Genomic DNA, 19053 nt, shown 5'->3' on the forward strand with positions numbered 1-19053 from the left:
TGAAAAATACAATCCCACTCGAAAAAACCAACAGCTTGAAATCCCCCTGGGTGTGCTTGCTGGTCACAGGACGCTGAACCTCCACATTCTGCAGCAGTCTATTTCTGAGCACCTGATACTGAGTGCAGGAACAGGAGGGGAAGGCTGTTGTCTTTCTCTGAACATAAAGAACATAGGAAACTTACACTGAGTCAGATCAATGGGCCACTCGCTATAGCTCATTATTGTCTGCACTGACTGGCAGCTGCTCTCCAGCGTTTACAGGCAGGGGGCATTCCTAGCCCTACCTGCAGATGAACTTGGGACATTTATGCATGCAAAGCAGATGCCCTACCACTGAGGCATCAGAACCAGAGGCTGGAAAATGGGAAACCTTTTTACATTGAAACAGATAATTGGTCTACTTAGCTCCATATTGTCTACACTGATGGGCAGCAACTGTCCAGGCAGGGAATGTTACCTGGAAATTTCATGTGAGATTGAACCTGGGATTTTCTGCACAGAAAGTAGATGCTTTCCCACAAATCACAGCATTACACTGAGCCAGACATTTAGTCCATTTAGCTCAATATTTCCTACACTGGTTGGCAGTGCCTCTGCAGATAGAGGCTTTCCTGCCCTACCAGGAAGTGCTGAGGATTGAAAGAGGGGCTCTAATTGTGCTGCGCTCTTTGGGGTGCCCAATCTTTTTTCAAAGAGGGCCAGATTTGATGAAGTGAACATGCATGAGGGCCGACCAAAGTTGTTGGCCTTTTTTTAGGATTGAAGTTGTTGGGCTTTCCCCCCGATTTTACCCCAGGAAATAAACTGCCACAGGGGCCGGATTAGACCCCCGAACGGACTTTGGACATGCCTGCTTTAGAATCAGAGGAAGCTGATTTATCTGGAGACAGTTCTTTGGTCCATCTTGCTCAGTATTGCCTTTCACGGACTGGCAGTGGTTCTCCAAGGTTTCAGGCAGGGAGTCTTTTAAGCCCCTGGACATGCCATTGAACCCGAGACCTTCCGCGCGCAAGGTCTCCCAGTAAGCTGCACCCATCTCTCCATCTAGCTCAGTATTGCCTACACTGACAGGCAGCAAGATTCCGGGGACTGATCCTGCAGGGCAGACGATGCTCTTCCACTGAGCCCGGGGCCCTTTTCTCGCGGGCGCCCCGGGAGAGGCGCCGCCGCATGGGCTTCTTCTGGCCGCTGCCGTCGGACTGGCCGGGGAGTCCGGAGCGCGGCGCAGCCTCTGCTGCCCGGAGAAGGGGCCTGGCAGGGTTGCCTCCCTCCGCCGCCGCCTGGCCCTGGAGCCGCCTTGGCCGGGGCAGGCCTGGATTTCCTTCCTGGAGCGGGGCTTGTGGAATGCTGGCGAGGCGCCCCGACGGGGCTGGGAAGGAGGCGGAGGCGGAGGGGAACCAGGAGGCGGAGGCTGCCGCTGCACGGCCACGGCGGGAGTGCTGGACGACGACGAGGCGAGGCCCGCTCGGCTGGCTGGCTGCGGCGCCGCGGGCGAGGAGGAGGAGGAGGCGGCTGGAGGAGCGCGGAGCGCGACGGAGGGGCGCGGAGCGGCGGAGCGCACCGGCGGCGGAAAAGGCAGCGGGGAGGCCCGGCCATGGGCCGCCGCCGTTGCTGCTGCTAGGCGAGGGGGCGGCCCGGCCGGAGCGGCCATGCCATGCCCGCGCTGAAGCGATGCCTCCTCGGCGCTGCCTCCGGCCACGGAGAGCGGGGAGCCGGCCGCGACGCAGCCATCGGAGCAGCCTCGACGCCGCCGCCGACGGAGCCGCGGCGGGCTGGCCCCGCTGGTGCCTCTTCTGCTGCCTGCTGGGCGGCGGGCTGGCGCCGGCCAGCGCCCGCGGCTGCCAGCCCTGCGGCCCCGACTGCGCCTGCAGGAGCTTCTCGGCCGCCGCCTGCGCCGTGGATTGCGCCGCCCGAGGGCTCCAGCGCCTGCCCGGCCCGGCCTTCCCGGCTGCCACCGTCGCGCTGTGAGTACTGGCGGGGCGGGAGGGGGCTGCTCTTGTCTGTTTCTCTGTCGGGGGAGAGGGTTCCCCCCCTCCAAAAAAGCGAGAGGGAACTCATTGTCTGAGAGAGGCAGCCGTCGAGGTTGACGTCTCTCAGGACAGGCCGAAGGAAGAAAGGTTGGGCAGGAGCGTCTTTGGAACTCGCGGCCATCATATGTTTCTCGGGGAGGGGTGGGTTGCTAAGCTTCCAGCCCCTGAGCATGGGTGTGTCGTGCCTGGCAAGGCGTTGGACTAGACGACCCTTTGGACCCCTTCCAGCTCTATAGTTGTATGATTTTATGACTCAGAAGCTAACCCTATGGTGTTTGATGGGGCTCTTGTAAGCGCCTTGTGGGCCCAGACGACATGTAGAAAAGGTTAGGAAGATGGTGGAAGAGAGGGGGGGGTGTCCCCTTTTCAGCGGCTTTTGGCATAATGGAACCTCCATGTTCAGAGGATGCCTATCTTGCATACATCTTATATGAGTGTTTTCCAGCTTTAGGTCCCCAGATTCTTTTGGGATTTCAACACCCATCGTCCCTAACAACCTGCTAAGCTGACTAGGGATGATGGGAGTCACAGTCCAAAAACAATTAGAGACCCACGGTTAGAAGAACATGAACTCTTAGAGCAACCTATGTGTTGGTTCTGTCATTAATCTGATACACGAACAGGATGCACAAGAATGTGTGGGGTTTGAATGGGGACTACCAAGAAGGGGAGATGTTGGGGAGATGCAGTGCCCCTGCCAAAGATGCAGCACACAATTCAAGGGGCATCCATGAATCTCTTAGCCATGTTCTGTCGGGAGGACAATCTCCCTTGCACCCTTCCTTAATTGCCTCCTGAGCCCAGTCCCAACAGAATAGTTTCTGAAGTTGCAAAGCCATCTGGCAAACCTAGTGCCTCCTTCTGTAAAGAACTCGTGCCCTAAGGATGGCATCCTGCATCCCAAGGTGATGGCAGTCTCACTCCACACCCACCCTGATCTCGGTCTCCAAGAGTTTCCATCTCATAAGAACAAGGAAGAGGAACCTGTAGCCCTCCAGATCTTGTTGGACTCGCAACTCCCAGCCATCCAGCAACATCTGGAGGGCCGCAGGTTCCCGACCCCTGCTGAAGAACCTAAGAGGAGTCCCGTTGAATCTGTCTGAGGGTCTGCCAGCCTGGTCCAGCAGCTGCCTTCCCACAACGGCTGACCAGACTTGCCCTGAGAGGAAGTCCTGAGCCCAGCCTGAAGGGAAAAGGGACTCTTCACTGCCTCATCCCAGCAGCACTCAGAGGTATACTTTCTCTGAGTGTTGGGTTTCCAACGTAATTGTTGTTACATTATTTACATTCATTTAAAGGTATTGCATGCTGCTTTCCATCACAGGTGGCCTCAAAGCAGCTTTCATAAGGCATTTACAACAAGACCTACTTTTTTTTTAAGACAATGAAAACCAACAATACATAAATCAAGCAAAATCAATATCAAAAGTGCAAAGAAAGATGTTTATTTAGTGTTCATTGATGGATCTCTACTCTGCCTTTAAGCTGACTTCCATCACATATTTTAGGTCTGTGACAATATTGGTGGGACAGAGATGTCCTTCCTTTCACCTGCTCTGATTCAGGTTTCATTGAATCAGCCTTTTCCAAACTGGTGCCCTCCAGAACTAAGACATCTGGAGGGCACGGGGTTGGGAAAGGCAACATTGGAGGGTCTTACATTCTAGTACTTGGAATACAAAAATTCTCTGTTCTTCTCTGTCCACAACATGCATCATTTTATAAACGCTCTCTTGTGTCCTTGCTTTGTTTTGCTAAGCTAACCATCTCTTATCTCTGGTTGCTTTGTTGCTTGAGGAGGATAGGGTACCACTGATCTCTCCTGATTCAATGGAAGGAGGATGTCCAGAACAGATAACGGTGGCATCTTTGACACCAAGGAGTAAGAAATAACAAACAGCCAAAACATTGTCCTTTGTAGTGTTGGTGTCTGGGAGTCAAAGGAGGTAGCTAGGCAGATTTCCCACGTAGGTAGACCTCTCCCTGGAAATGAAAACAGTGTTATCGTCTTACGTGTTAGGTCTCTCAAACATTCTGAAAATCATTGTGCTAAATCTCAGGTGTGCATTGAAGTTGCAGCTTGCATCTCTAATAAGAGCTAACATTGCCTGTCTGCTTGCCTGATGAGACGTTCTCTGTAACGGAAAAGGGTCACTTACTATTTCAAGAAAAGAAAAGTTGCAATTTGCTAGGAGGAGGCCGATTTTTCTTTCACTTGGAAAACCCTAAGGGGGTCTGGCCTTTCTATGTTGGGAAAGCCGCAGATCTTGCCGTGCGGTCAAGCAAAACTTATTAATTATTTGAGTTTGCTTTGTGCTTAAACCCCCTTCTCTGCATAACGATTTCGTTGCTCAGATACGATGTTGTTCTGTGCTGTCTTCTTGGTGAATGTGAAGAATCTCGTTAGTTCGAAACAAACTCACCATTTTAAACAAAGTACTGATAACTTTGCATTCTGGATGTTTCGTTTTTAGATTAAATTCATTTAATTAACAAGTGGCTTCTACAGAACTAAATCTGCATGGGAAGGGCTGAAGCTCAGCGGTAGAATACATGCCTGGCATGCAGAAGGTCCCCAGTTCCTGTGTACACACTATCATTTCTCGGAACTGTGGTTTGTTAAAGGTTGCTGGGAATTGTGTCTGTGTGAGGGATAAACTACAGTTCCCAGAATTCTTCAAGGGAATTAATACATTTCAAATGTGCCTTCAAAAGGGCCTTCTTGGTAGTGGCGCCCGCCCTGTGGAATGCCACTATCAGATGTCAAGGAAATAAACAACTATCTGACTTTTAGAAGACATCTGAAGGCAACCCTGTTTAGGGAAGTTTTTAATGTTTGATGTTTTATCGTGTTTTTAATATTCTGTTGGAAGCCGCCCAGTGCGGCTAGGGAAACCCAGCCAAACGTGTGGGGCATAAATAAATAAATAAATAATACTTTAAAGATAAGGGAGCAGGACTTGCAAGGGCTGGTCCTGTTCTGCTGATCTTTATCTTGGTTGCTAATTTCACTGTTCAGCACCGAAAGGAATAACGAGACCCAAATCAAGTGCTGAAATCGAGCCCTTAAATTGTCAGTCCATTTACTGGCAGAAAAACCCCAAAGTTAGATTTGCAGTAGATGCCTTGGGTGGTGGAAGAGCATCAAAAGTAAAAAAAAAAAAAAACCCAAAAATATTCCAATGTAATTTTTAAGTTGGTATTTGTTGAAATTTCTGCTCATCTCACCCATAAATGTTTTCACAGGGTGCAGATGCTGAACTGAGTAGACATTTTAGCTTAATTCCCAGTTGGCTTAATTGAGCCTAACAGTGTCAATCTCGAGACGAGAGTGAGATTATGGGGCTGTGCTATATGGGAATCTAAATATACTCCATGGTGCTTCTGAATACCAGTTGCTGGAAACCACAGGAGGGGAAATTTGCTCCTGTGCTCAAATCCTGTTGGTTTCCTGCTGTGAGAACAGGATGCTACTCTAGATGGGCCATTGGCCTGATCCAGCGGGGATCTTCTTATGTCTATATGTACTCAAGTAGAAAAGACAGAGGCAAGATTGACCAGCTTTTCATGGGATGTCAAGCATTAATCGCAAGTTTCTGCTGTGCATAGATTCAGGAGCTGGACCACTGTTTGTGATGGAGGAAGTGCTGGGCTGCATAGATCTCTCAATCAGGCATGCAGAAAGATTGCCAGAAAGTATGGGAATCTTAAGATATTCTAGATGGTCAAAGCTGGATTTAAAATATCTATTTTGGCAGAAAGGTGAAATGTTGCTTTAATAACTTGAGTTAATTTCAACACTTTTCTTGGAATTTCAACTCCTTTCTTGGAGTCGAAATGTTTTTTAGTTAGCAAATTCTCACCCGCCTCCCATTTTCTTCCACTCCCGTCAGTTTTCCTTAATTTTGAGATTTGTATTTATTTTGACTATTTAAGTAGGTAAAAGAACAATATTGCATTTATAGGGAAAACTCTTTTTATAGTTGGTCTTCATATTATCATCCATTTGAAAAGAAATCTGCTTTAAAATAACTACTCAATGATTCCTTACTCCGTATAAATAAGAAATATCCATTTAGCATTAGTAAATCATGTTAGCAAAGTAAAATCAGCTTTGGCAGCTTTTTAGATTTCATTCAACTAATATTTTCTCCGAGTAGATCTCTTTAAAATAATAATCCTAAATTGTTCTTGTTCTATTCTGAGGAGGATACAACTGTATATATAGCTTTGGGTGCGCATTCATGTACATATAGCCCTTTTGGAAAAAAGTTTGAAATGTAATTCAAGAAATAGGATATAATATCCCTCTTCATCCAAAATATATTATTTTGGGATATTTTAAATTGGTTAATAGTTCTAGAACTGATAAAAAAATTCTTAGCTGTAGAAATTTGTATTGTCGGGTCCTGGAAAACTTCAAAAGTTCCAATAATTTCAGAAAAGTTAAAGAGATATTGTTCTGTTGGTAAAAACAAAACAAAACTTAATACACAAAACATTAATTTAGAAACCAAGACAATAGACGATTGAAAGATGATTTGTGAATTACCAGGACAACAACTTTACAGATAGTAAGATTGAACCTTTTGTTTTTATTAATTGTAAAGCTGTTGGCTTTGTTGTTATTGTATAAATTTTTTCCTGATTGTGTGTAGGTAGTATATTAGCTATTCTTACTGATTCTGCTATTTATATGTTGCACATTTATGAATTTAATACACGCATATATCACTATACATTTGTAAAATAAAACAAATGTGAAGTTGATATAGGAGAAGTTAGGCACCTAGTGAAGAGAGGTGCGTGTTGAAGAGATCTGTTGAAATATGTAGCTTGCAAATTGCCTTGCATGGCAACGTTGGAAGCCGCTTAATACTGAGTCAGGACAACAGTCCATCTGGCTCAGTATTGCCTACACTGACCGGCAGTGGCTCTGCACAGTTTCAGAGAAGGGGACATTCCCAGCCCTACCTGCAGATGCCGGGCATTGGAACTGGGACGTTCTGTATGCAAAGTAGATGCTTTGTCACTGAGCTACAGCCTTTCCCCAGGGTCAGTCCGATAAAATACCACCAAGCCCTGTGCAGTGACTGACAGCGATACACTTTGGAGGAATTTGGGTACCGAATCTGAGCGATTCACCTTGCAACCAGTGGATGAAAGTACCCTTTGTTGTCGGAAGCTTCTGATGTCTTTTTTCCCATTCTGACTTGGGTGGCATCTGTAGTTGGGGACACATTCAGTGGGTTGTCTGAAAGGGCTCACATTGCTGTGGCTGCGAAGCTTAGAGCAAGACAAACGAGGTCTGGTAGGGAAAAAGTGGTTTGGGACATGGTTTAATTGAGTCCTGGTGCAAATGAATATACATACAACTGCCTTTGTGGTGAGTTCAGTTGTCAGGCTTGCTCTGTCCATAAGAAAATCCCTGGTGGATCAGACCTCAAAGGCCCCACCGAGTCCACCATCCTGTTTCTCAGCATGGACAACCAGATGTCCGTTGGGAGTCCTCAAGCAACAACAACTCTCCATGTTTGTGTTCTTCAGAAACGGGCTTTCAGAGGAATGGTGCTTCTTGATCTGTCAGGGAGCATATACTGTAGAAGCCTTTGGAAATGACCCAAAGGTCATCTACTCCAGGAATTATAGCTAAAGAATCTTGGACAGATGGCCATAGTCTTCATTGAAGGAGACCTGCAACCTAGCAATCAGAACCAATAGATCGGTTGATATGCTACCACCACCATGAATCGCTGTGGAAATGATGTGGCCAAGTGTCCACGGAGAGAAGATAACCTGAGATTGATCATTTGTGGCTCATGGAAGGGGACGTTGAGATCCATCAAGGGGAAATGGATAATGAGGTCAAGCATAGAAGCAAAAGCTCAGGTGTTCTGATGAAGCTGTTTTGTGATCCTGAGAGGTGCAGTCCAACCAGGGCTCCTTGCAACCCCCATGACAGCTAAATATAAGCATGATAACTTAAGTGGTCCCTCCGTATTCATAAGGAGGACAAACCTTGGAATACCAGTGGTTGGAATAAATTGCAGCTGAAGGCCACATCTGTGTTCATTTTTTGCTTGTGGGCTTCCCACGAGTATCAGTTTGGCAACCACATTGGATGCTAAACTAGATGTACCTTTGGTCTTGTCAGAAGGGAGCTCCTTGTGTTGACTCTTGGCTTGGTTTTTTTTAATTTAACCGTGGTCACTGTTGTGGGTCCTTTGCACTTTGATTTGGATGTCCAGATGTGGATGTGGAGTGTCCCCTCCCTAGTGTAACATGGGCTTTTTTTGAAATCCTCTCAAATCAAGACGTCTAGTTCATGAAAGTATTGGGGAACAATCTCTATCCATTTTATCAGTGTTTGTAAATTTAGCGTTTGCTTTACACAGATGTTCCAAGAAAATATAATGGGGCAAAAAAATTCAGAGTGAGAATAATAGAGGGATTGTTTCTCTCTCTCTTTTTTTTAAGGGGTGTGTTGCTTGCTTTTCCGTTCATGTTGTATTTGGGTTTTGCGTGTGTGTGTGTATGTTTTGTCTGTTAATTTCCAGGAGAGTTCTAAGCATCACCAGTTCTTCTGTGATATGCATATTCTGTGGGTCTCATGACAGTTTCTCAGATGTCCAAATGTGCCCCCCGGCCAAAATTGTTTGGGGACCCCTCTGCTCTGGGTACGAGTAAGATTGGATATCACCCACAGATATGCTTCTCTTTGTTCATGTACTTTATCTTTGAATTTGAGGAAGATACGATGTCATTGTACAGATGGAATGTTAACACCAGACAGACTCAATAGCATGTATGGAACTAATAAAATGATTTTTTTTTGGAAGTGCTGGACCCGTAGAGTGGATGCTTATGTTACACATATGTGTTGGGGAATGTCCTTTTGCTAAAGTTTTTTTGGAAGGGTGGGGATGTGATATTTATAAGATAACAGAGATGCATTGAGACTGCATGCCTTTGTGATCTTAACAAATTATTTGAAAAACTCTGGTATATGAAAGGATAAGAGCTTGGCCTCAACTTCACTACACATTTAAAGCTGTATCATAGCACTTTAAACAGTCATCACTTTCCCCCAAAGAATCCTGGGAACTGTAGTTTCTTAAGGGTGCTGAGGGGTTTACCTATCAATCCCAGGAAGCTCTGGGAATTGTAGCTCCTAACAATGGTGGTCTCCTAACAACTCTCAGCGCCCTGAACGAGCTCTCAGGAAACTATGACTGCTTAAAGTGGCATGATACTGCTTTAAATGTATAGACAGGGCTTTTGATAGAAAAATGTGTCAATAGCTGCAAATACTTTAATCCCAAAACTCTGGAAAGCTTGGGGGGTCTTTGCATTTTTCAGAATGTCTAGAAATATTTCTTGTAAACTGCTTAGATGTATATGATTAATTACCTGCCCTTCACCCTGAGGTCCCAGGACATGTTACAGCATTAAAACACTATATTAAAAAGTTTAAAACAATTTGCAATCACAAAACAAGGTGGGTACTAAAAACTTCCACCTCAAGTATCAAAGGGCCAGGGTAAAGCAGTGCATCTTCAGCATCTTCCAGAAGATGTATAATGAAGGTGCCAGACACAACTCAGGGGCCACAACGATGAAGACCCTTTCCCGGGCTACCACCACTCCAGGACATATCTGCTGGTGCAACTGATCAATAGTGCCTCAAACTGAATTATGATTATTTTTTTAAAAAAAGGGACAGGAAGCATCAGTATTAAAGGAAGACATTGTTAGGGTCAGTGTACCATGCCTTTCATATGATAACGTGTATAAATTGCATACAGGTATAATTTGTAGCATCTCAGGGAGATGAGCAGTTCATTTGATTGAAAATGAGCAGATTTAAGTTTGCTTGGTGCCCTGCTATAAAGGGATGACTTCTTTGATCCAAAGGGCATTTACTAAATCAGAAGTAGGATTCTGAAGAAGGAAGTGCCTGGTGGATCAGGTATCGAAACTTCTGTTAAAGGCATGATATTTTGCCGAGAGAGACTTTTTGATCACCATTGCTTTCTTTGTGGCACACTTTTGTTTCAGGGCTTGCAAAGTGACTTTGCTGGATCGTTGATCATTCCTGCTTGAAGTTTTGCTCTGCTGAGCCTCCTTTGGAGTTTTTAAAGCAAGACTATCCCTGCTTACCCAAATCATGCATGGTGGCGAACTGGAGTTTACAGCCCCATAAATATTTAGAACGCCACTTTGGTGGTCTCGCATGACAAGTCTCTTATTTCTCAGTTCCCCATCTGTAAAATGGTGATGTTATTAACCTCACCACAGGGTTGCTGGGAAGGACCCAAATGCAGATCTTAAAAGGACTCTGCAGGTTCAAGCGCTATGCATGCCCAGCAGATAGAGAGAAAACGTGTTTCAAGGAGTGGTAAAAAAAATATTCTGCTAATGAGCAGGTTTGGAATTTTTATTTTATTTTTTAAAATCTTAGTAGTTTATACAAACTTGCTGTATTCAGTTGTGCACCTTTTATAAACTGCTAGGCAGATGCCATCTGAAAAAGGAGTCTTGACTAATTTTAAGTATATGAGCTTTGATTAATCAGTTCAGTTTGCACTTATGTGGAACTATATGTTCTGAAACAAAAAAGCTACAGTAATTTTCTTGGGTTTTAGATAATGTGTGTATGCATCTGGTTACTTGGGACAGCTTTGTAGTCAAGCAAATTAAACACTGCAGCCCTTGATTATGATTATAATGATGATGATGAATAATGAATAATGTTGTAGAGAACTATTCTTTTTCTAAGAACTTCCTGCCTGGTCGTCTGGAAATCACTTTTGTTAGCCAGTCAGCTGGGCATATAGCTATCTGCAAGCCAGGTTAATCAGCAGACTTTCTGCATGCTTTATCCAGAGGACAGCAGTCCCTAATGCCCCTGACCAAAACCAGATCCATGATCCTACATTTCTCAAGGGGGTTTAAGAAGGTTTTGATGCTGATGCCAGCATTTCTCATTTGTGTTAGAAACCGATCCAGAAAAGTATTACGCTGCTTATTTCTTCTTTGGGTAAAATCTCAATGATGCCTCCAAGTCTTGAGCCTTTGAAATAATTTATAGCTTTAAATCCTTTCTCTGCGCACACCCTGGCCCCTCGGCATAGTTTTTTCAAGTACCAAAAATAACATCTGGAGAAAACAGAGTCTCACAGAAGGTTGCTGTCTGCAGAAGAAAGACAACAGGGTGGTGCCTGATTTGGGTTGTCAGGGGGAATTCCTATAAGTCAAGGAAGTAATCTGTATCATCTTCCGAAGTAATCAGTCTATAAAAGGGCACCTGTTGGATGTGAGCATATATTGTATCCACAAAGCAACTTCCTATAGTTTTCTGGGTAGAGCTGGAAGCATTTTGCACCTACCAACCCTTCAGTTCCTTAGCGACCTATTTACGTGCTTGAAGATACTTACCCATGAATGGTTATAGATATGCTGATTTTGGGACACCCACCATTCATAACTGGTGATGTGGAGCAGAATGTTTTTTTCAAAGCAGGATAGAGAGTGGTGTACCACTGCTGTGTGGCTCCCAGGGGGTTGCACATAAACTTATGTGGCCCTTGAACTGGAAAATGGTTCTCTGCCCCCATCTTATCCCATGGGAGTAATCTGAAATAGTTTTTAAGATTGTCATTCTGTTGTATCAGGAGATGAGGCAGAATTATTTGGGGAGACTGGCTGGAAGAGGGGATGTTCTGAGCAGTGACTCATTCAGTGGTGCATTGGGCAGCCTCCTTTGTTGAGTGGCTAAGTCCTGGGAGCTGCTGGTTGTTCATTTAGTTTATATTCCTGTGGCAAGCTTTCAATTCTCTCATGACACATGAGTGGGTCCTGCGACATTTTTTTTTTGTGGACGTCAAGGTTTCTAAAGCGCCATATAAATGCTCAGATTCATCACCATCAGTAGCAGATTTGTCACCCTGTCTACAGTTCTGGAGATTTTGCTGGTTTCTTCATTGAGGGATCTTAAAAATATGTATTTGGGTGTGAGGAATTCAAATCTTCTATTATTTTTGTGATTTGACAGCATTTAGCTTGGTAAGTCTACGTTGGATGAAGAAGCACATAAACTGCTTTCAGAAAACCAAAGAGTTTTAATTTTACCTCCTGAAAATGTCAGGTAATGCTAAACAACAACAGCAACATATTACAAGTACTTGGCAATAATTGTTAATGATTTCTGTGCAATTTTACATTCATTTTACTTTCTAACAAAACTAAATTATATCCGTTTAACGAAAATACATTTTGAATTCCCAAGTCATGTTGCAGCATTTTAGTACCCCTCATTTTGGGAATCTGAAAGCTGAAAAATTCAGCACGCCCTACCCTGACAAGGAAGCAGGTGGGGCCCTGCTCTCTTGCCCTTGCGGCTGTTTTCTGACGGGAGAAAAAACTCTGGCACCGGCGCTCGGAAGAGGAACGGTCACGGGTTCTGCCTCATGTGCTGCTTCTGTGTAAAGGCTTAATGGCTTTCGCATGGGAATGTTTCTCTCTTCTTTCTGAGCAGAAGGAGCTGTCAGAGACAAGAGCTGGGTCCATCAGCACCAATGCTGGGGAATAGTAAGAAAGGGGGGGTCCGATCCTGCGGATGCTGGGCTCATTACTCTCCTGTAGCACTTGAGCGTGAAAGATTTTTGGGAGAGAGGTTTTCCTGTGGGCATCTGGTGCCTGAAGGCTGATTCTCACCTATTTGAACCGAAGAAATCGGCGAAACTGCCGAATTCTGCTTTGCAGAGTTTGGGTAGAGGGTCCCATGGATGAAATTCCTTTCTTCCAGAACTCAGTCATGTCCTAGAGCAATGGTTCCCAAACTCTTTTTTCAGGCTACTGCCCCACCTGGGTTCCATAAATTCACCCCCAGTCCCCACTTTGCCGCCCTATAAAAAGAATTCTTCAGAATAGCAGTTTGCACAACTCACTTAGGAAGGGAACAACACAATAAAATTCAAAGCAGTTACAATTCATGGCACATTTATTCAAAACCCAACTACAGTGGTACCTCGGGTTAAGTAGTTAATTCGTTCCGGAGGTCCGTTCTTAACCTGAAACTGTTCTTAACCTGAAGCACCACTTTAGCTAATGGGGCCTCCTGCTGCTGCTGTGCCGCCAGAGCACGATTTCTGTTCTCATCCTAAAGCAAAGTTCTTAACCCAAGGTACTATTTCTGGGTTAGCAGAGTCTGTAACCTGAAGCGTATGTAACCTGAAGTGTATGTAACCCGAGGTACCACTGTAAAACTATTTAGTTTCGTTTTTTAAAAAACAAACAAACAAATCAGGAACTTGATTCAGTGATAGTAGCTTTTCAAAGTCTGATAGCCATTTTCACCTCCAGTGACGCCCCTTCTGCCCTCTATCATGCTTCCAGGGAATCCTACTGCCTCCCCAAGGGGTGGTACAGTCCACTTAGGAAACCAATGCACTAGACCTTTCTTCTTCTTCTTCTTCTTCTTTTTCTTTTTCTTCTTCTTCTTCTTTTGCATATATTGAGCCTTGGCCTATGAGAAGCTATGGTCACAATGCTAGCTTGTCACAATGCTGGACTGGGAAGGGCCATAGCTCAGTGGCCAAGGATCAGCTGTGCATGCAGAAGGTCTTAGCATCTTGGAGTATCCTCTGCCTGAAATGCTGGAGAGCAGCTGCCAGTCAGTGCGGACAAAGCTAGGGTAGATGGACCACAAGGGCCTGATTCAGTATAAAGCAGCTTCGTAAATGGCTATAATGTCTGATATTGTTCCTAGGATTCCCACTTCTCACCCACCAACCACAAAGCCCACACCCCATGGCAGAGAATCCTCGCTTATTTCCAGAACCTGCTGTAACCAGGAATTGTCCAGTTTGGTATTTCACCCCCCAAAAGTCGTTTCTGCCCCAGGTAGTACCCAGTGGTCCAGCCTGGAAGCTGGCTAGGGCGAAATTGTTGCATGTAACGTGCTGCAACAGTCCTCTGGGACAACTGGTTTCTGTTTGGAAAGATCTCGGTGCTTTTCTGTTCCTCTGCTGAGAGTTTCTTTAAGAAGATGGCTCATTGCTACTCCGTCTCTCTGTGTGTGTTTGTGTTTAAAGTGGTAAGGTTACATAATCGGGGGGGGGGGGGGAGTTAGAATAAGCATTTCCTGCAATTTGCTTCGGAGCTCTGAGGACAAAATAAAGCTGCATGGAGCTCCTGTGACAGATGGAAAGAGAATCGCCTTCTTTTTCATTCATACATTTGCAGTGTTTTCTCTCCTGCATCATTGGGGTCCATCGAATCAGGACTGGCATCCAGATTCTGGAGCAGTCAAGGGTCTAAGAGTCAGAGAGTTGTTGTTTGGGTTCCGGAGCAGGGATGGGGAACAAAATTGATCCGGTTCACATTTAAAGCCGAATTTCTCAAATTCACACTTTCTGAACAGTCATATTTTTTTTGGGGGGGGTGGCATCTGGATCCAGCTATGTCACTGGAGTCTCAAGTAGCCTCAGTGGCTAGAAGTGCCTTTCACCAGCTACAACTAGATTGACAACAGCAGCCATTTCTGGACCGGGAAAGCCTTGCCACAGTAGTTCATGTGTTGGCTACTGCAAGACTGGATTACTGCAATGCGTTCTATGTAGGTCTTCCCTCACACTTGAGAGAAGCTAGTGCCGAATGCTGCAGCATAATGGCTGACAAGAGTGAGGCCTTGTCAGCATACCACACCTGTGCTCCGAAATCTGCACTAGTTGCTGACTTGCTACCGGTCCAGGATCAAGGTGTTGCTATTGATATCTAAAGCCCTTAACAAGTTGGGACAAATTTACCTACCAAATTATCTCCCCCTCCTCCCCCCCCCCCGTGCCCAATGGCCGCTTTGATCAGCGGAATTGGCGCTACTTCAGGTGCCACACATAATACATGTTTCGCATTTGTAAGAATTCCGTCATTTATTATGGCAGCAGCTACACTTTGGAACTCCCTGCCTATTTCCAAAGCTACACTTTGGAACTCCCTGCAGGTGCCTTCACTGTACTGTTTTCAGTGCCTGCTAAAAGCATCCTTGCTTAGACAAGCCTTCCCAGATGCTTAAAAAGCTGAGGTACTTTTAATCTGTTTAAGTATTTTAACTTTTATATGTTTTAAATTAGGGTTGTAATTTTTTTTTACTGATTTCATTGTTGTATCTTTTTGTAAACCACTTTGAGGTTTGTTTTTTTTATGATAATTTTTATTATTATACATTTTATAAAATTCCCTCCAATTCTTCGTTCAATCCCGCATACAACAAATCATAGTTATTTTTTTGACTTCCTTCAACGTCTCTGACAATCATCCGTGGTTACACCTTTAATACACATTCCCTTCTTTCGTATTGCCATTTTTCCTCCTTACTCCTATTATTTCTCATAAACAATACTTATTTTCTTTTTTTACAGTGCCTCTTTAAATTTAAAGAGTAAACCACTTTGAGGTTTTGTTTTGTTTTTCAGTCAAGCAGTATATAATTTTTTTGGAATAAATAAAAAATAAATAATATGAAAACTGAAATGCAACTCAGCCTTCAAAATTTCCTCTTATCTGAATATTGCAGCGCAGTTCACCAAGTGACCAATGTTTGCAAAAATGCATATATTAGGAGAAAATGTGCCTAAAGATGGAGAGGAAAATAGCATGCTGGGGGGGGGGGGAGAGGCTGGAGGTGAAATCAGACACTGAAAAGCTGATATCATTGGATCGAGTTCATCAGTTTTCTTGACTTGAATAAACAAAAATGTTTTAACTGGATTTGGAATAACTGTGCAATTAAATGTTACCGTTTTGAATTTGGCTGCGTTATTAGTGGGTCGTGCAAACCGCACTTCTGAATAATGCTTTTTAAAGTGTAGGGGGGCACCAGGGATGAGTTCATGGAACCAAAGGGGAGGGTGCCCCCCCCCCAAGTTTGGAAACTGCTAGGCTGCATTGTCCAGGCCACGTGGGGCACAGAGAATATAGGAGAATGTGGAAAGGAAAAGGAGGAAGGTGTGTTGAGAGACGCTGGCCTGGAGTTTGCAGGTTAATCATTAGCCCTCGTGGAGCGGCAGGGCAGCTGCCTTCGATCTGGGATGGGTCACCCCGCCTTGCTGTGCTCGGGCTTCTTGCATCGAGGAAGCAATATCAGATTTTGGCACGGTGGGTCTGTTTCCCAGATCACCCGGCGAGCTGGCGGGGAGTGGAGAGCATTGGTTAATATCTAAATGAGCGGCGGCCATTTGTTAAGCTCCATAGCGACAGGACCCAACACAGCCTTGTAATACGTGGGCAGGCATGCGCTGCCAGCCGTCCCCTCACTTTCCACTCTTCCCTTCACCAGTCACTTGTTTCAAAACGCACACCATGAGGGTGTGGTGGTTCGTACATTGATCTGCAGAGACCTGGGTTCAGATCCCCACTTGGACATTTGAATTCAATCTAGGCCGGCCTCACAGGGCTGTTGGAGTATAAAACGGGGCCATCTTTAAATATCTCAAGGGCTGTCACATGGAAGAGGGAGCAAGCTTGCTTGTCTGCTGCTCTGGAGGGTAGGATTCGAACTCGTAGTTTCAAGTTACAATAAAGGAGGTTCTGACTAAACATCAGGAAGAACTTCGTGACAGTAAGAGCTGTTCCATAGTGGAACGGTCTCTCTCAGGAGGTTGTGGGCTCATTGAAGGTTTTAAAGCGAAGGTCGGATGCCCATCTGCCTTGGTTGCTTTAGTTAAGATTCCTGCATTGCAGGAGGTTGAATTAGATGACCTTTGAAGGTTCTTTCCCATGCTATGAATCTATGGGATTCTTGGAAGAAAGGCAGGTAATAAATACAATTAATAACAGCAGTTCTTTTTTTTTTAAGTTTGTAGAAAAGGGTGGGAAGTTTCTAAAAGGCGTTTGTAATTCCACGCAAACACAGAAAAAGGAATTGGTGGGTGGAGGGTCCAGGTTTTATTTACTTATTTCAAAACTACCCCCAAGTTTCTAGGTCTTATGACTGCAAAGGGATGCTTGAACATACATAGGCCAGATGTCTGTAGCCCAGGCAAAGGTGTTCACACCTTGGCGAGAGATGGATTAGGAATGGCTTACAGACTCTTAATAGATGTGAAGCTATTATTCCAACGGAATAAAGGAAAAATTATTCCAACGGAATAAAGGGCGAGTAAGAGGCAGGGTGATAGAAGTTCATAATATTATGCACTGTGTGGAGAAAGTGGAGAGAGGGAAAAAAATTCTGCCCCTGTTATTACACTAAAACTCATGGACATCCAGTGAAGCTGAACGTTGGAAGATTCAGGACAGATAGGAGAAAGTCATAATTCACACAGTGCGTAGTTAAACTGTGGAACTCACTTCCACAGGAGGCACAGGATGGTTATCAACTTACATGATTTTAAAAGGGGACTGGACAAAATCATGGAGGGGGAGAGAACTGTTAATGGCTATTAGTCAAGATTGCTCTGCCCTGCCTCTGCAGCTGGAGGCAGCAGTGCTTTTGAATACAGTGGTACCTTGGGTTACATACACTTCAGGTTACATACGCTTCAGGTTACAGACTCCGCTAACCCAGAAATAGTACCTCGGGTTAAGAACTTTGCTTCAGGATGAGAACAGAAATCGTGCTCCGGCGGCGCGGTGGCAGCAGGAGGCCCCATTAGCTAAAGTGGTGCTTCAGGTTAAGAACATTTTCAGGTTAAGAACAGACCTCCGGAACGAATTAAGTTCTTAATCCAAGGCACCACTGTACCAGTTTCTGGAAACCACAGGAGGGGAGAGGGGGCTCTTGTGCTCAAATCTTGCTTGCGAGTTTCAGACAGCCATCTGATTGGCCACTGTGAGAAGAGGATGCTGGACTAGATGGGCCGTGGACTGGCCTGATTCAGCAGGCTCTTCTTATGACGTTATCCAAAATGCATGTTCTCTAAACTAATCGTGTGAGCGCTGATGTAAAAACCCAGCACTGGGAACACAGTGAGTGTGCAGCCGATGGGAGTGTCGACACAGATCCTTGGTTACCCCTGCTCTGGAAGCAAACTGGGGCAGACGGGCCTCCCAGACTCTTGCGTCTTGGGCTCGCTGCTTTGGCAAAGTCGCGGCAATTCTGCGGCTTGCTGGCCCTGCTCTTAAAACCCCAGGTAGGGATGAATAGCCTCCCTGTTCCCAGCAGCGGCTGAGCTTAGGAGGGGCTCTTGGCAAGTTCCCCTGTGGTTATGCAGCCTGGGGAAAAAAGAAATCTCCCATCCCTTTCCCTGCCGAGGAAGCTGTGCCCAGCTGGGTTTGTCTCCAGCAGTAACCGGAAACCGCATCCAGCAGTAACCACTGGTGTTCAGGAGAATCGAGAGAACATTGAAAATCAGTTGGAAAGTATCGGAGGTGGTGAAGTCGTCTGCCAGGTGCCTTGATGAGACGGGCCTCCTGCATGATACTTTTTTTGGGGGGGGGGTGCTTGTTAGAGGCCACCCCACCAAGAGCTGCTCCTTTGCATCAGCAGGCAGTTGCTTGGGCCATTTGGCTTTCTGGGTAAGATCCTTTAAGGCAGTGGCACTATTCCGGCTGGACCTTGGGTTGTCAGTCTTGAATCCTGCAGGCTGCCCCCCCCCCAAGCAGTGCTCTGACTCTCTTCCTTTGAGCCCCTGAATACCAGTTGATGGGAATTCCTATTGTGGAGAGTTGTTGCGGTTGTGTTAAGGGCCTGCTTGAGGGCATCTGGCTGGCCACTGTGAGGATGGGGCTGGACTAGTTGAGCCCCCTTTGGCTTTATCTAGCTGCAGGGCTCTTCTTGGATTCTCTCGCTCTGATCTCTAGGGCTGGGCAATACAGTTAAACCTTGGTTCCTGAATGCCCCCGTTTTGGAACATTTCGGCTCCAGAACGCCAAAAACCTAAGTAAGTGTTCCGGTTTCCAAATAATTTTTGGAATCCGAACGTGCTACGCGGCTGGGAGGAGGTGGGAGACTGGGAGGAGGTGGTGTCGGAAGCTGAAGAGGCAACAGGGTTTAGGAAGAGGCTGTGACAGAGGGCAG

At 45.5% G+C, this 19053-nt stretch overlaps 1 protein-coding gene across 2 annotated transcripts in view; it reads left to right on the plus strand.

Annotated features, from left to right (window-relative positions):
- Positions 1–1079: 1079 nt before the first annotated feature.
- PKD1 (polycystin 1, transient receptor potential channel interacting) overlaps positions 1080–19053 on the plus strand; it is a 108576-nt gene continuing 90602 nt past the window's right edge. The window contains exon 1 of one of the 2 annotated variants that reach the window (XM_079952727.1): positions 1080–1967. In XM_079952727.1, the coding sequence (XP_079808853.1) occupies positions 1174–1967 (794 nt within the window). In that variant the 5' untranslated portion in view covers positions 1080–1173. The remainder of the gene's footprint in view (positions 1968–19053) is intronic. The other variant, XM_079952726.1, reaches the window with a different exon arrangement.

Source organism: Podarcis cretensis, assembly GCF_951804945.1.
Source record: "Podarcis cretensis genome assembly, chromosome: 14".
Classification (NCBI taxonomy): Eukaryota; Metazoa; Chordata; class Lepidosauria; order Squamata; family Lacertidae; genus Podarcis; species Podarcis cretensis.